At 43.7% G+C, this 16,293-nt stretch overlaps 1 protein-coding gene across 1 annotated transcript in view; it reads left to right on the top strand.

The window, feature by feature from the left end:
• The window catches only part of ST7L (suppression of tumorigenicity 7 like), a 144,248-nt gene that overhangs the window by 81,417 nt on the left and 46,538 nt on the right, over window positions 1-16,293 (top strand). Inside the window, exon 13 of the mRNA XM_040423877.1 lies at window positions 1,219-1,311. Within this exon, the coding sequence (XP_040279811.1) occupies window positions 1,219-1,311 (93 nt within the window). The remainder of the gene's footprint in view (window positions 1-1,218; window positions 1,312-16,293) is intronic.

Genomic DNA, 16,293 nt, shown 5'->3' with positions numbered 1-16,293 from the left:
ACACCATAGACTATCATTATAAAAATTGTCGCGCAACATTGGTGCGACAAATGTCGTTGTGTAGACCTAGCCTTAAAGAGAATGTGTCATAAGAAGATGACCTGTTTAAAGTAAGGTACTTTAAAAAAAAAAAAAAAAAAGTTCAACGTCACTGTATAAGAAAAAAAAAAAATGCAGTTTTTACAATGACCACTAGGCCTAAAATATGGCAAGACTTCCTGTTGTGCTTTTCAGTAGCCATCTAATTATCATCACAGGCAGATTTACAATGACAGATGTCACCTACATAGATAACACAGAATCCCCTATTCACAATAGGTGATGTCACAGCTTATCTACTCCCTCCTGACCTTTCAAGGTCACAGGCCTCCATAGGAACCTAGTGAATCTCCCATAGACTGCAATGGAAATTCATTGCAGTCAATGTTGGCAGCATTCAGACAGACGCCTGCATGTTCAAGTTCCCTATGGGGACCTAAAAAAGTATAATACAAAGTAAAAAAAAAAAGCTTTTAAAATTTCACAAAAATACATAAATTTAACCCCCCCTTTTTCTTACATTAAAAATAAACAAACAAAAAAGATCATAGGCACCACCGCATCCCAAAATGCCCAAACTATTAAAATATAAACTATATAAAACTGCAAGAGGTTTCTGGTGCCAGAGCTTATTTATGTGTAGGGGCCCTAATGCAGCATCTGCCTTACAGAGCTCAGCAACAGAATAGGAGTTGTCTGATTTTTTTTAATTTCATGTTCCCGTCCCATGATTAGAAGTAACAACTTTTTCATTGCTAGGCTGTGCGTCCGGTCCAATTATATGCTCCTGGCACTTTCCGGGATCACAAGCCGCAGCGAGAGATTCATTGTCGCCCATGTGCTGGGATGTGTAAGAGATCAGCACTGGCGTATGGTTGCTCCAGTCTTGATAGATCACCCCCATCATGTTCTGTAGCACTGTAGACTATAATGTGATTGTAGGGAGGGCACCCCTGCTGCTATTTCCACAGTGTATTGAGGGAAGGATTATTGTGCGTACTCCTCTTCTATAATCGCTGGAAATTCACCGGAAATACTGTTTGTCTCGCCTTTTATGATTATGCAGTCTTTGATTTTCATCATATCTAGATAAAAATGATTTCTTTCGTATAAATGCTGATGTCTAGATTAGCTACTTTTTTAAGAATCCCTATAAACAATGTATTTCTTTTACATCAGCATTTAGGATTCTGCCATACCCCTTAGAAAAAGGTCATCTTTTTTATCCTTATCCCGGGTGTACAGAAAATGCAGACAGAGAGCTGTTACCAGGTAAGAAGCAAAGTGGATCATATCAAATGATTGCCAGTATGTTGTAGATACATTACAGTGAATCTTATATTTTATTCAGTTACTACATGCTAATCATCAGGAATGAGCAATAATTGGTGGGAAAATCAGTCAGTGTAATAGGCCCTGTAGTACATAAGTGTAATAGACCTGTTAGGAAGCCCATACACATAAGATATGGTTTGGCCTACTGCTATCCTCCAATTCACAGGGACTCTCAGCCTGGCCAAGCATGCGTTCGTTTTCAGTGGGTTACTTGGGGGCGGTAAGCCACTGCCAGACACCTCTGGTGGTCGATTATTTCCCTGAGGTCAAAAACCCAACAGCTCAATCCTTATGTCCCCCGAAATCAGCCAACAGGGGAGAGTTGGTCGATGGTCGTCCACTTAGGCTACTTTGTCACATGCGGCACTGCAATCTGGCAGGCTGTTCCAGCAGAGAACAGCCGGCATAGGCAAATAGTGCTGCTTGCCCACTTGGCCCCATTGAGTATAATGGCAACCAGCAGGGATCCAGTCGCTCCCTAACATAAATACTGGGTTTCGGCCAGGCAAAAACTGTTACATGCAGGAATTTTTGACTGCCTGATTCCCAGTATTTGACAAGAAGAGCTTGGATCTTTTGATGTTTTCAATTATAGTTAGTGCCTCGTGCCCACTGGCCCCCATTATCTTGCTATGCTGGATCCAGAGAACTTTGGTTGCTGTGTCACATGTGTGAAACTAGCCTACCTGAAATTGCCAGGATCATCTGATGAATATGGCCAGTCTTGACAGCCTACGTAAGTGATTCCATCTGCCTCTCCAGTATTTTTGCTGGAATCGAGACCGGTCTTTTGAGTTTTGTCATTGTCTGCTTGGATTTGTTGGAAAATGGATCCATCACAGCAGCATGCCTTCCGTTATAAATAGAACACTAGTGTGAACAGAGCCTTAGTCAGTGGTTGTTTTTGAGCACTTTTCCTAAACCCACTACTGGTGGCAAGAACAGCAAGATAGACCTATAACAATACTTGCACTGGGTTTTTGGTGGTACACTCCTCACCAAGTTCCCTGTGCTTTACCCATTCTGATAATTGCCCTCGCCGGCTACTGTTTGGACACACAGGAGGTGCCTGCCCAGCCAGTTTCCTTCTGCGGGTGTGTCCCATCTTAGCCAGTGATTGGCTGGGCAGGCCTTTCCTGTATCTTCTGTATAGCCCCTGTTCAGGTTGTGATATTATTGGTTTAAAGTTCTTACATCCGCCGCAGCATGGGCATGGTCACATTTTCCACTGGCTTCAGCGGTGACGTGGCCACAAGCAACAAGTCACTGCTGAAACCTGTCATTAGCTGCAGTGGATCTAGTGACCATCCTCCTGTTGCGGCGGATATAAAAACAGTACAGGGACAGGAACATGTAGATGCGGGAGGCAGCAAGGAGAATTGGAGTGGTGGATAGCAAGTAAGTATGAATCTTATATTTACAGGGGCATGCTGGGGACACTTGCAAAAAAAAAAAAAATCATTATTTCCAGAGAACCCCTTTAAAGGGGATTGTCCCACTAAAAATATTCTACAATTGTCAAACCAGCACCTGGTAATTGCATGCAATTTAGCATAGCCCCACAGTTATTCAATAGAAGGTATCTGTATAGCGCCACCTGCTGTTTTTTTTTTTGTTTTTTTTTTATTTCTTTGACCGGCTCACTGAGATGGCCGCACATGCTCAGTTTCATCCTTCAACTGCCTCCTGAGCTGTGATAGGGAGAGCTGAGACACGCCCCCTTAGCTGCAGCAGAAAAGACACTCCCCTTGGGCTGTCACTATATCAGCTTGATATAAATCTAGCAGAGCAATGAATGGGGAGATCTCTGGATCCATGTGAGGTACAGGACTGGTTCTACCTTTGTTAGAAAGAGGTTGTCATGTACTATATGATTTAAATTTTTTACGTTAGTCCTGGGATAACCCCTTTAACCACCTCAGCCCCCAGTGCTTAAACACCCTGAAAGACCAGGCCACTTTTTACACTTCTGACCTACACTACTTTCACCGTTTATTGCTCGGTCATGCAACTTACCACCCAAATGAATTTTACCTCCTTTTCTTCTCACTAATAGAGCTTTCATTTGGTGGTATTTCATTGCTGCTGACATTTTTACTTTTTTTGTTATTAATCGAAATTTAACGATTTTTTTGCAAAAAAATGACATTTTTCACTTTCAGTTGTCAAATTTTTCAGAAAAAACGAGATCCATATATAAATTTTGCTCTAAATTTATTGTTCTACATGTCTTTGATAAAAAAAAAATGTTTGAGTAAAAAAAAAATGGTTTGGGTAAAAGTTATAGCGTTTACAAACTATGGTACAAAAATGTGAATTTCCGCTTTTTGAAGCAGCTCTGACTTTCTGAGCACCTGTCATGTTTCCTGAGGTTCTACAATGGCCAGACAGTACAAACACCCCACAAATGACCCCATTTCGGAAAGTACACACCCTAAGGTATTCGCTGATGGGCATAGTGAGTTCATAGAACTTTTTATTTTTTGTCACAAGTTAGCGGAAAATGATGATTTTTTCTTTTTTTTTTCTTTTCTTACAAAGTCTCATATTCCACTAACTTGTGACAAAAAATAAAAAGTTCTATGAACTCACTATGCCCATCAGCGAATACCTTGGGGTCTCTTCTTTCCAAAATGGGGTCACTTGTGGGGTAGTTATACTGCCCTGGCATTCTAGGGGCCCAAATGTGTGGTAAGGAGTTTGAAATCAAATTCTGTAAAAAATGACCTGTGAAATCCGAAAGATGCTCTTTGGAATATGGGCCCCTTTGCCCACCTAGGCTGCAAAAAAGTGTCACACATCTGGTATCTCCGTACTCAGGAGAAGGTGGGGAATGTGTTTTGGGGTGTCATTTTATATATACCCATGCTGGGTGAGAGAAATATCTTGGCAAAAGACAACTTTTCCCATTTTTTTATACAAAGTTGTCATTTGACCAAGATATTTATCTCACCCAGCATGGGTATATGTAAAAAGACACCCCAAAACACATTCCCCACCTTCTCCTGAGTACGGGGATACCAGATGTGTGACACTTTTTTGCAGCCTAGGTGGGCAAAGGGGCCCATATTCCAAAGAGCACCTTTTGGATTTCACAGGTCATTTTTTACAGAATTTGATTTCAAACTCCTTACCACACATTTGGGCCCCTAGAATGCCAGGGCAGTATAACTACCCCACAAGTGACCCCATTTTGGAAAGAAGACACCCCAAGGTATTTCGTGAGGGGCATGGCGAGTTCCTAGAATTTTTTATTTTTTGTCACAAGTTAGTGGAAAATGATGATTTTTTTTTTTTTTCATACAAAGTCTCATATTCCACTAACTTGTGACAAAAAATAAAACCTTCCATGAACTCATTATGCCCATCAGCGAATACCTTGGGGTCTCTTCTTTCCAAAATGGGGTCACTTGTGGGGTAGTTATACTGCCCTGGCATTCTAGGGGCCCAAATGTGTGGTAAGGAGTTTGAAATCAAATTCAGTAAAAAATGACATGTGAAATCCGAAAGGTGCTCTTTGGAATATGGGCCCCTTTGCCCACCTAGGCTGCAAAAAAGTGTCACACATCTGGTATCCCCGTACTCAGGAGAAGTTGAGGAATGTGTTTTGGGGTGTCTTTTTACATATACCCATGCTGGGTGAGATAAATATCTTGGTCAAATGCCAACTTTGTATAAAAAAATGGGAAAAGTTGTCTTTTGCCAAGATATTTCTCTCACCCAGCAGGGGTATATATAAAATGACACCCCAAAACACATTCCCCACCTTCTCCTGAGTACGGAGATACCAGATGTGTGACACTTTTTTGCAGCCTAGGTGGGCAAAGGGGCCCATATTCCAAAGAGCACCTTTCGGATTTCACAGGTCATTTTTTACAGAATTTGATTTCAAACTCCTTACCACACATTTGGGCCCCTAGAATGCCAGGGCAGTATAACTACCCCACAAGTGACCCCATTTTGGAAAGAAGACACCCCAAGGTATTCCGTGAGGGGCATGGCGAGTTCCTAGAATTTTTTATTTTTTGTCACAAGTTAGTGGAAAATGATGATTTTTTTATTTATTTATTTTTTTCATACAAAGTCTCATATTCCACTAACTTGTGACAAAAAATAAAAACTTCCATGAACTCACTATGCCCATCAGCGAATACCTTGGGGTCTCTTCTTTCCAAAATGGGGTCACTTGTGGGGTAGTTATACTGCCCTGGCATTTTCCAGGGGCCCTAATGTGTGGTAAGTAGGTAAATGACCTGTGAAATCCGAAAGGTGCTCTTTGGAATGTGGGCCCCTTTGCCCACCTAGGCTGCAAAAAAGTGTCACACATCTGGTATCTCCGTACTCAGGAGAAGGTGGGGAATGTGTTTTGTGGTGTCATTTTACATATACCCATGCTGGGTGAGAGAAATATCTTGGCAAAAGACAACTTTTCCCATTTTTTTATACAAAGTTGGCATTTGACCAAGATATTTATCTCACCCAGCATGGGTATATGTAAAAAGACACCCCAAAACACATTCCTCAACTTCTCTTGAATACAGAGATACCAGATGTGTGACACTTTTTTGCAGCCTAGGTGGGCAAAGGGGCCCAAATTCCTTTTAGGAGGGCATTTTTATACATTTGGATACCAGACTTCTTCTCACGCTTTGGGGCCCCTAAAATGCCAGGGCAGTATAAATACCCCACATGTGACCCCATTTTGGAAAGAAGACACCCCAAGGTATTCAATGAGGGGCATTGCGAGTTCATTGAAAAAAAAAATTTTGGCACAAGTTAGCGGAAATAGATTTTTTTGATTTTGTTCTCACAAAGTCTCCCTTTCCGCTAACTTGGGACAAAAATTTCAATCTTTCATGGACTCAATATGCCCCTCAGCGAATACCTTGGGGTGTCTTCTTTCCAAAATGGTGTTATTTGTGGGGTGTTTGTACTGCCCTGGCATTTGAGGGTCTCCGCAATCATTACATGTATGCCCAGCATTAGGAGTTTCTGCTATTCTCCTTATATTGAGCATACGGGTAATGAGATTTTTTTTTTCCGTTCAGCCTCTGGGCTGAAAGAAAAAAATGAACGGCACAGATTTCTTCATTCGCATCGATCAATGTGGATGAAAAAATCTCTGCCAAAAAAAGAAAAAGGAGGGGAAAGGCGTCTGCCAGGACATAGGAGCTCCGCCCAACATCCATACCCACTTCAGCTCGTATGCCCTGGCAAACCAGATTTCTCCATTCACATCAATCGATGTGGATGAATAAATCATTGCCGGGATTTTTTTTTTTATATATATACAAAGTGTTTGCCAAAGTATATGAACACCGCCACCTCCTCAGCTCATATGCCTCGGCAAACATATCTTTTACTGCAGAGGAGAAATCTCGTCTTGCAGCGCCGCATACACCGACTTGCGTGTAATCTGACAGCAGCGCAATGCTTCTGTCCGAATGCACATCAGTGCTGCAGCTGGTCGATCGGTTGGTCCACCTGGAAGGTAAAAAAAACAAAACAAAAAAGAAAAAACCAGGCCGCAAAGCAATAACTTTATTAACTTTAGAACAGAACATATTAACTTTTTTTTAACTTTTTTACTTACCGGTAATTTTTTTTTTGTTTAGTTTTTTTTACTTTTATAGAACAAACTTCTCCTTCCCCATGGGACAATGTGCAAAGCGCAAATCGCCCAAAGATGTGGCGAAGTACGTTATGCACTTTATCCCAGGTGAAAGGAGAGGTTTGCAGCAGCTGTGAGAGAAAGGGCCCTAATAGCCCTGTGTGCCTGTCCTGGTGAGATTTGATCCCTATGCTAGGTGTACCTGTGTGTGGTACTTCCGGAAACACTCACCATAGCATAGGGCAGGGTGGTCCGGACAGTCAGGACAGAAATAGCGGGTGTCACGCCTTATTCCACTCCTGCTACAGACACGACATTTTTTTCGGGGTGGCGGTTGGGTTGAGGTACCAGCAACGACACTGGGGAAATGTCGCTCGTGTAGACGGCTAACTACACTGGTGGATGGGGCCACGGAACCTCCCGGATAAATGAGGTTCTCGATGATCTCTTCCTGGAATTTGAGGAAGGATCCTGTTCTCCCAGCCTTACTGTAGAGAACAAAACTATTATAGGCAGCCAATTGAATTAAATATACAGACACCTTCTTATACCAGCGTCTGGTTCTGCGGGAAACTAAATAGGGAGCCAACATCTGGTCATTGAAGTCCACCCCTCCCATGAGCGCATTATAGTCGTGGACTGAGAGGGGCTTTTCAATGACATGGGTTGCCCTTTCAATTTGGATTGTCGTGTCTGCGTGAATGGAGGAGAGCATGTAAACGTCACGCTTGTCTCTCCATTTCACCGCGAGCAGTTCTTCGTTACACAAGGCAGCCCTCTCCCCCCTTGCAAGACGGGTGGTTACAAGCCGTTGGGGGAAGCCCACGCGACTAGTTCGCGCGGTGCCACAGGCGCAAATCCGTTCTAGAAACAAATGCCTAAAGAGGGCCACACTTGTGTAAAAATTGTCCACATAAAGATGGTACCCCTTGCCGAATAAGGGTGACACCAAGTCCCAGACTGTCTTCCCACTGCTCCCCAGGTAGTCAGGGCAACCGACCGGCTCCAGGGTCTGATCTTTTCCCTCATAGATCCCAAATTTGTGGGTATAGCCTGTGGCCCTTTCACAGAGCTTATACAATTTGACCCCATACCGGGCACGCTTGCTTGGGATGTATTGTTTGAAGCCAAGGCGCCCGGTAAAATATATTAGGGACTCGTCTACGCAGATGTTTTGCTCGGGGTATACAAATCTGCAAATTTCTGGTTGAAATGGTCTATGAGGGGCCGAATTTTGTGGAGCCGGTCAAAAGCTGGGTGGCCTCTGGGACGGGAGGTGGTGTTGTCGCTAAAGTGCAGGAAACGCAGGATGGTCTCAAATCGTGTCCTGGACATAGCAGCAGAGAACATGGGCATGTGATGAATCGGGTTCGTGGACCAATATGACCGCAATTCATGCTTTTTAGTTAGACCCATGTTGAGGAGAAGGCCCAGAAAAATTTTAAGTTCGGAAACTTGGACTGGTTTCCACTGGAAAGACTGGGCATAAGAGCTTCCCGGGTTGGCGGATATAAATTGTGTGGCATACCGGTTTGTCTCTGCCACGACTAAGTCCAAGAGCTCCGCAGTCAAGAACAGCTCAAAAAATCCCAGGGCCGAACCGATTTGAGCCGTCTCAACCCGAACTCCAGACTGGGCGGTGAAAGGGGGAACTACAGGTGCGGCTGAAGTTGGTGACTGCCAATCAGGGTTTGCCAGCACCTCAGGGATTCTAGGGGCTCTACGGGCCTGTCTGCGCGGTGGCTGCGACGGGGTAACTAGTGCACGTGCCACCGTACCAGCTTCAACTGCCCTTCTGGTGCTCGCCACATCACCATGTTGTACGGCAGTGCTGGTACTAGGTCCAGGAAGGGCTGCGCTGCTGGTGTATGCCTCACCATGTGATCCGGCAGCGACAGCCCCACTCTGCTGCTCTTGAAGCGGATCCTGCATAACCTGTGGTCTAGCGACACGGGGCCGGGTACGCCTGGTGCTGCCAGGGACCTCCACCTCCTCGTCCGAACTTTGGGTCAGAGAGCCACTGCTTTCCACAGGTTCATATTCTGACCCGCTAGATTCGTCAGATGAGGGTTCCCACTCCTCATCCGACTGGGTCAGAATCCTGTAGGCCTCTTCAGAAGAATACCCCCTGTTTGACATTTTGGACTACTAAATTTAGGGGTATTCCCTGAGACTACCCAAGAAAAAAAGCAAGCCTGTCTTACAAAGGGGAGGCTAGCGAAGTACCGGAGGCCGCTGCGGTTGATAAAAAATATCAAAACAGATTTTTTTATCGCCGCAGTGCGTGTAAAGTGAATGTGCAGTGATCAAAAAACAATTTTTTTTTTGTCACTGCGGTGGGGCGGGCGTGGGTGAACGCACGTGTGGGCGACCGATCAGGCCTGATCGGGCAAACACTGCGTTTTGAGTGGAGGGCGAGCTAAGGTGACACTAATACTATTATAGATCTGACCGTGATCAGTTTTGATCACTTACAGATACTATAAAAGTACAAATGCTGATTAGCGATACGCTAAACAGCGAATAAAAGTGACTGCGGTGCGGTGGGCTGGGCGCTAACTGACGCTAACTACCTAACCAAGGGGCCTAAACTATCCCTAAAACCTAACAGCCAATACTAGTGAAAAAAAAAAGTGACAGTTTACACTGATCACTTTTTGTCTTTCACTAAGTGATTGACAGTGGGCGATCAAGGGGTTAATTAGGATGATGGGGGTGATGGAAGGTGATCAGGGGCTAAGGTGTAGTGTTGGTGGGTACTCACAGTGAAGTCTGCTCCTCTGCTGGATCCAACCGACGAAAAGGACCAGCAGAGGAGCAGAGAAGCCATATAACAGATCATATTTACTAATATGATCTGTTATCTGGCTTCTGATTTGATTTTTTGAAAATCGCCAGCCTGCCAGCCAATGATCGTGGCTGGCAGGCTGGTGACGAAATACTTCTTTAACTTTTGCCGGCCCGCGATGCGCATGCGCGGGCCGGCAATGCACGAAATCTCGCGTCTCGCGAGAGGACGCACCGGCGCGTCCACCCAGAACAACAGGACCGCCGCAAAGACGCAATCCTGCGTACGGCGGTCCTGAGGAGGTTAAGTAGAAGTAAAAAAGCACAGAATATAACAAAAGACTATATTTGTTGGCATTCAGAATAGTAAGAAAATCTTATATATATGTGTGTGTGTATGTGTATATATATATATATATATATATATATAATATAGTCAGGTCCATATATATTGGGACATCGACACAATTCTAACATTTTTGGCTCTATACACCACCACAATGGATTTGAAATGAAACGAACAAGATGTGCTTAAACTGCAGCAAAACAACAATCCCCCCAAAAGTCAACTGGGGTCCCGCACGGACATATGACACCTCCTGCCGGCCAAAATCCGATGGCCCTTACAGAAAGGGAGGAAACCCATCTGTCCCTACAGCGGATAGTAGCTCCTCTTTCTCCCCTTCCATTGTCCTGCAAAACAAGAGCCCCACCTCACCAAAGAACCAAACCTTATCAATATGCTCTAGTCCCAGTTCAACACAATCCCCCACCTCCCCGAACAAATCCCATACATCTTCCATCCCTACGGGATCCAAACTCTCCATAAACGACATTTCAACACATTCAGTTTCCACCACTCAATCCGAAATTTTTATTAGCCCTACCTTCCAATCTCTCCGAAAGTCCTTTTTTAGGGAGAATTTCACCTTCATTGAACGACCACAATCACAACCCTCCCGCCAGACAGATAATCTCCAGCCTACAAGTCCTGAGTCCCTTCTTCACTCCAACAGGCCCTTTAGCCTTCACGCCCACTCCCAATCCCCAAAACCTCAAGATAACTCATTTTTTCAGTCCCATTCCGCTATCCTGCAAAAGAGTAAAAAACTACTCAGGGGATGCAGAGGGGGAAGAACCAAACACCCCAAAAAAGAGAAAACTCAAACCGCTTACTACACTTATAAGCACGACAACAGACCAAACACCTCGGCTCCCACCACACCAAAAGACTCCCCCAACAACCCACAGACCGATACAATAAAAGAAACCAGAGGAATATTTAACTTATCAAAATACGAATTCAAACCAGATGAACTTAGTGTGCTCAGTAAAGGACTATCCTTTTGTCCCACAAACAACTCTGACCCCTTCAAATTATTCGTCGACATTAATCAGTGGATCCGAAAACTAACACTTAAAAGACACTTTGCCATCAAAGGGATTATTTAAGGAGAAAAAGAAAACCCATCACCAGTAGTTGTCATCAATAACAGCAATGCATTTATCCAGCCCCCCCCCCCATTATAGAAGACTCGTCACCATCTGCCCAAAACGAAGATCCAACAAACACCTTCATCCCATCAGGCCTAAAGAATAAATCTTCCTTCTATCCATTACACAGTAGAGGCCCTCATCTAGAGAGCTTTCTCAATATAGTTTTAAATGACCTAAAAACCCCAAAAGAACCCCGAACCTCCATTATTCCAAACAATCTCAATGCCAGAGAAAAAAGACTATTGACAGAACTTAAGAAAAACAAGGATATCGTAATAAAAAACGCTGATAAGGGTAGGGGGGGTCTTAATCATGGACCTCAACTATTACATACAGGAATCAAAAAGAATTTTGTCTGACCAAACCTATTATAAAGTCCTTGTAGATGACCCATTTCTGGCATAAACTCCCTTACATCTAACCTTTCAGCGTATGTCGACTCTTTCTTACAAAAATATGCACAAAAACTCCCCTCCTATCTAAGAGATTCCGCAGACCTCATAAACACCCTCAATAATATAGTTTGGAAGGATCATTATATTTGGGTCACGCTTGACGTGGCATCCCTCTACAGTAACATCCGGCATGACTTAGGATTACACGCAACTAAACATTTCCTCGAGCTGGACCATGACATGCCGCCCCCCCCCCCTCCTCAGAAAGATTTCATTTTAAATTCAATACAATTTATCCTAGAACATAATTTCTTCACCTTTAATGATACTTTTTACATCTAAACAAGGGGTACCGCTATGGGTACAAAATTCGCACCCTCGTATGCTAATCTGTTCGTAGGCCTTTTTGAAGAGTCTTTAGGTCTCCAATACCATAAGGATATACACCTTTACTGTCGATATATTGACAACATTATCTTCATCTGGGGTGGTAGCATTGAAGAACTTACATCTTTCATGTCAATGCTAAATCAGAATGACTGGGGTCTTCAATTTACACATGAATTTGACTCCAAATCAACGTTTTTAGATTTACATATCGAAACCATTACCAACAAGATCACCACTAGTACCCATTTTAAAAAAGTGGACTCCAACAGCTATCTAGAATACTCCAGCTGCCACTACACGACATGGAAGAGAAACATACCGTATGGGCAAATGAAAAGAATCCGGAGAAACTGCTCCAATGAAAAGACCCTCAAAACACAACTTGGAATTCTGAAAGATCGCTTCTTGGAAAAGGGCTACCCGAAAAGTCTAATTAAAGCATCCACTCAGAGGGTTCTAAAAATAGATCAAAGAGAAGCATTCAAACCACCACCCCCAAAAACTATCGACCCAAAAGGATACCAATACAATCTCATTACCAGGTACAATAGAGACCACCAGAATATTAGAAAGATAGTTATGAAGCACTGGAACATCCTGCTAAAAGACCCCATCCTCAAAAATGAACTACCCCCATTACCGTCCATAACATTTAGAAGGGCACAAACCATCAAGAACATCATCGCCCCGTCCTGTCCCAAACTCCAAGTCCCCACGAAAACCATCTTCCCACAGCTAATAAGAAAAGGGTGTTTTAAATGTGGCATCAAAAAATGCAAATGCTGTGCGATGATCACACATGACACTAGGGCCATTGAAACAGGAGGTCCCTCGGGCCCTTGGACAATAAAACAAGACCTAAACTGCGAGACAAGAAACGTCATATATCTCCTTAGATGCCCCTGCGGTTTAAAATATGTCGGTAGGACTACCCAAACCCTTAGGGAAAGAATGTGCGAACACAGGTCTAATATCAAATGTAAAGTCCCGACACACAGCGTATCACGCCATTTCTCTGAACGACATGAGGGTTCCATAACCGGTCTTACAGTTACTCCTTTAGAAACCATCACCTTATCATATCAACAGTTATGCCGGAAGGAGATGTACTGGATATTCACACTAAATACTCTATCCCCTTTCGGCTTGAATGAAAGTTTCGAATATTCCAATTACTAAAGAAGTACCGTTGCCATATCTTGTATCTGCCCTCCTTGGGACAATTTTACCACTATATACACTGCTCAAAAAAATAAAGGGAACACTTAAACAACACAATGTAACTACAAGTCAATCACACTTCTGTGAAATCAAACTGTCCACTTCGGAAGCAACACTAAGTGACAATCAATTTCACATGCTGTTGTGCAAATGGGATAGACAACAGGTGGAAATTATAGGCAATTAGCAAGACACCCCCAATAAAGGAGTTCTGCAGGTGGTAACCACAGACCAATTCTCAGTTCCTATGCTTCCTGGCTGATGTTTTGGTCACTTTTGAATGCTGGCGGTGCTTTCACTCTAGTGGTAGCATGAGACGGAGTCTACAACGCACACAAGTGGCTCAGGTAGTGCAGCTTATCCAGGATGGCACATCAATGCGAGCTGTGGCAAGAAGGTTTGCTGTGTCTGTCAGCGTAGTGTCCAGAGCATGGAGGCGCTACCAGGAGACAGGCCAGTACATCAGGAGACGTGGAGGAGGCCGTAGGAGGGCAACAACCCAGAAGCAGGACCGCTACCTCCGCCTTTGTGCAAGGAGAACAGGAGGAGCACTGCCAGAGCCCTGCAAAATGACCTCCAGCAGGCCACAAATGTGCATGTATCTGCTCAAACGGTCAGAAACCGACTCCATGAGGGTGATATGAGGGCCCGACGTCCACAGGTGGGGGTTGTGCTTACAGCCCAACACCGTGCAGGACGTTTGGCATTTGCCAGAGAACACCAAGATTGGCAAATTCGCCACTGGCGCCCTGTGCTCTTCACAGAGGAAAGCAGGTTCACACTGAGCACATGTGACAGACGTGACAGAGTCTGGAGACGCCGTGGAGAACGTTCTGCTGCCTGCAACATCCTCCAGCATGACCGGTTTGGCATTGGGTCAGTAATGGTGTGGGGTGGTATTTCTTTGGAGGGCCGCACAGCCCTCCATGTGCTCGCCAGAGGTAGCCTGACTGCCATTAGGTACCGAGATGAGATCCTCAGACCCCTTGTGAGACCATATGCTGGTGTGGTTGGCCCTGGGTTCCTCCTAATGCAAGACAATGCTAGACCTCATGTGGCTGGAGTGTGTCAGCAGTTCCTGCAAGACGAAGGCATTGATGCTATGGACTGGCCCGCCCGTTCCCCAGACCTGAATCCAATTGAGCACATCTGGGACATCATGTCTCGCTCTATCCACCAACGTCACGTTGCACCACAGATTGTCCAGGAGTTGGCAGATGCTTTAGTCCAGGTCTGGGAGGAGATCCCTCAGGAGACCGTCCGCCACTTCATCAGGAGCATGCACAGGCGTTGTAGGGAGGTCATACAGGCACATGGAGGCAACACACACTTTTGACTTGTTTTAAGGACATTACATCAAAGTTGTATCAGCCTGTAGTGTGTTTTTCCACTTTAATTTTGAGTGTGACTCCAAATCCAGACCTCCATGGGTTGAAAAATTTCATTTCCATTTTTTAATTTTTGTGTGATTTTGTTGTCAGCACATTCAACTATGTAAAGAACAAAGTATTTCAGAAGAATATTTAATTAATTCAGATCTAGGATGTGTTATTTTTGTGTTCCATTTATTTTTTTGAGCAGTGTATATTTTTTTATCAAGAGTGAATAGGTAGAGAGGGCTCACCTGTATATTCAAGAATGGAACAGGGTGCTCCTATCAAGAGGATTCACCCAATCCTCCAAATAAGGTAAATCAGAGAAAGAAGTGGTAGGGCACACCAATATCAGGTGCCACACGGATAAAGGGTAATGTAGTATATTATTTTATTATATTATTAGTGATATACTATTAGCAACCATTCATAAAAATATCAGAAAAATATCATAAAAAATTCCATAAAATTTCATATAAAATACATAAAAAGCTAGTACATATAAGAATTATATTAAATACAATAATACATATAACAACAGTAATGTATAACTCCTATACTTTGTGCTGATAATTCAATTATATGTAAGCCAAAGTGAATTTGAAGAGGTGATTGATATCCTTCTAAGTGGGTTAATAACCCTTTCAATGCTGCTATATAAGAGAAAAGTTCATCTGTTTAGATAGAGTCTTTTAAATAGTCACAGATTTGCAACTGTTGCGACTCAACAGTCGCGGTCTGTATTGAAATGTTACACTGTTGCTGGGTTTAGTAACAAAGTGCCGAAGCTGTTTGTACTCACAATTTCTGATGTAGTGATGTCGGCTATTACTGCGTCACAGGTGGCGTCCCACGTGTGATAGGCAGTGATTACACAAATACCAGCGTGTACAGATGATGCGGCTTTCAGGATCTTCGGTGTGTTGCCGTGCTGTATTGGAGAGAATCACTTATTCAGCAGAGGTAGACGATGTCACAAGGCTGGCTCTCCAAACAGGCAAATGTCCGGCTTATCTCCGCTTATTCACAAAGAAAAATCACCGATCCTTTACTTCTCATTCTTTTCCTTTAAACTCTTTAAATCCTCCGGTGCTGTACTCTATTCCATGGGACAGTTACCAAACGCGTTTCGGAGTTGGCTACGACTCCTTCATCAGTGCCACTGATAAGCCGGACATTTGCCTGTTTGGAGAGCCAGCCTTGTGACATCGTCTACCTCTGCTGAATAAGTGATTCTCTCCAATACAGCACGGCAACACACCGAAGATCCTGAAAGCCGCATCATCTGTACACGCTGGTATTTGTGTAATCACTGCCTATCACACGTGGGACGCCACCTGTGACGCAGTAATAGCCGACATCACTACATCAGAAATTGTGAGTACAAACAGCTTCGGCACTTTGTTACTAAACCCAGCAACAGTGTAACATTTCAATACAGACCGCGACTGTTGAGTCGCAACAGTTGCAAATCTGTGACTATTTAAAAGACTCTATCTAAACAGATGAACTTTTCTCTTATATAGCAGCATTGAAAGGGTTATTAACCCACTTAGAAGGATATCAATCACCTCTTCAAATTCACTTTGGCTTACATATAATTGAATTATCAGCACAAAGTATAGGAGTTATACATTACTGTTGT

Source organism: Bufo bufo, chromosome 3 (genome assembly GCF_905171765.1).
Source record: "Bufo bufo chromosome 3, aBufBuf1.1, whole genome shotgun sequence".
In the NCBI taxonomy this organism is placed as follows: domain Eukaryota; kingdom Metazoa; phylum Chordata; class Amphibia; order Anura; family Bufonidae; genus Bufo; species Bufo bufo.
Note: the sequence above shows the minus strand (reverse complement) of the source record. Positions and strands in the feature narration are given on the sequence as shown.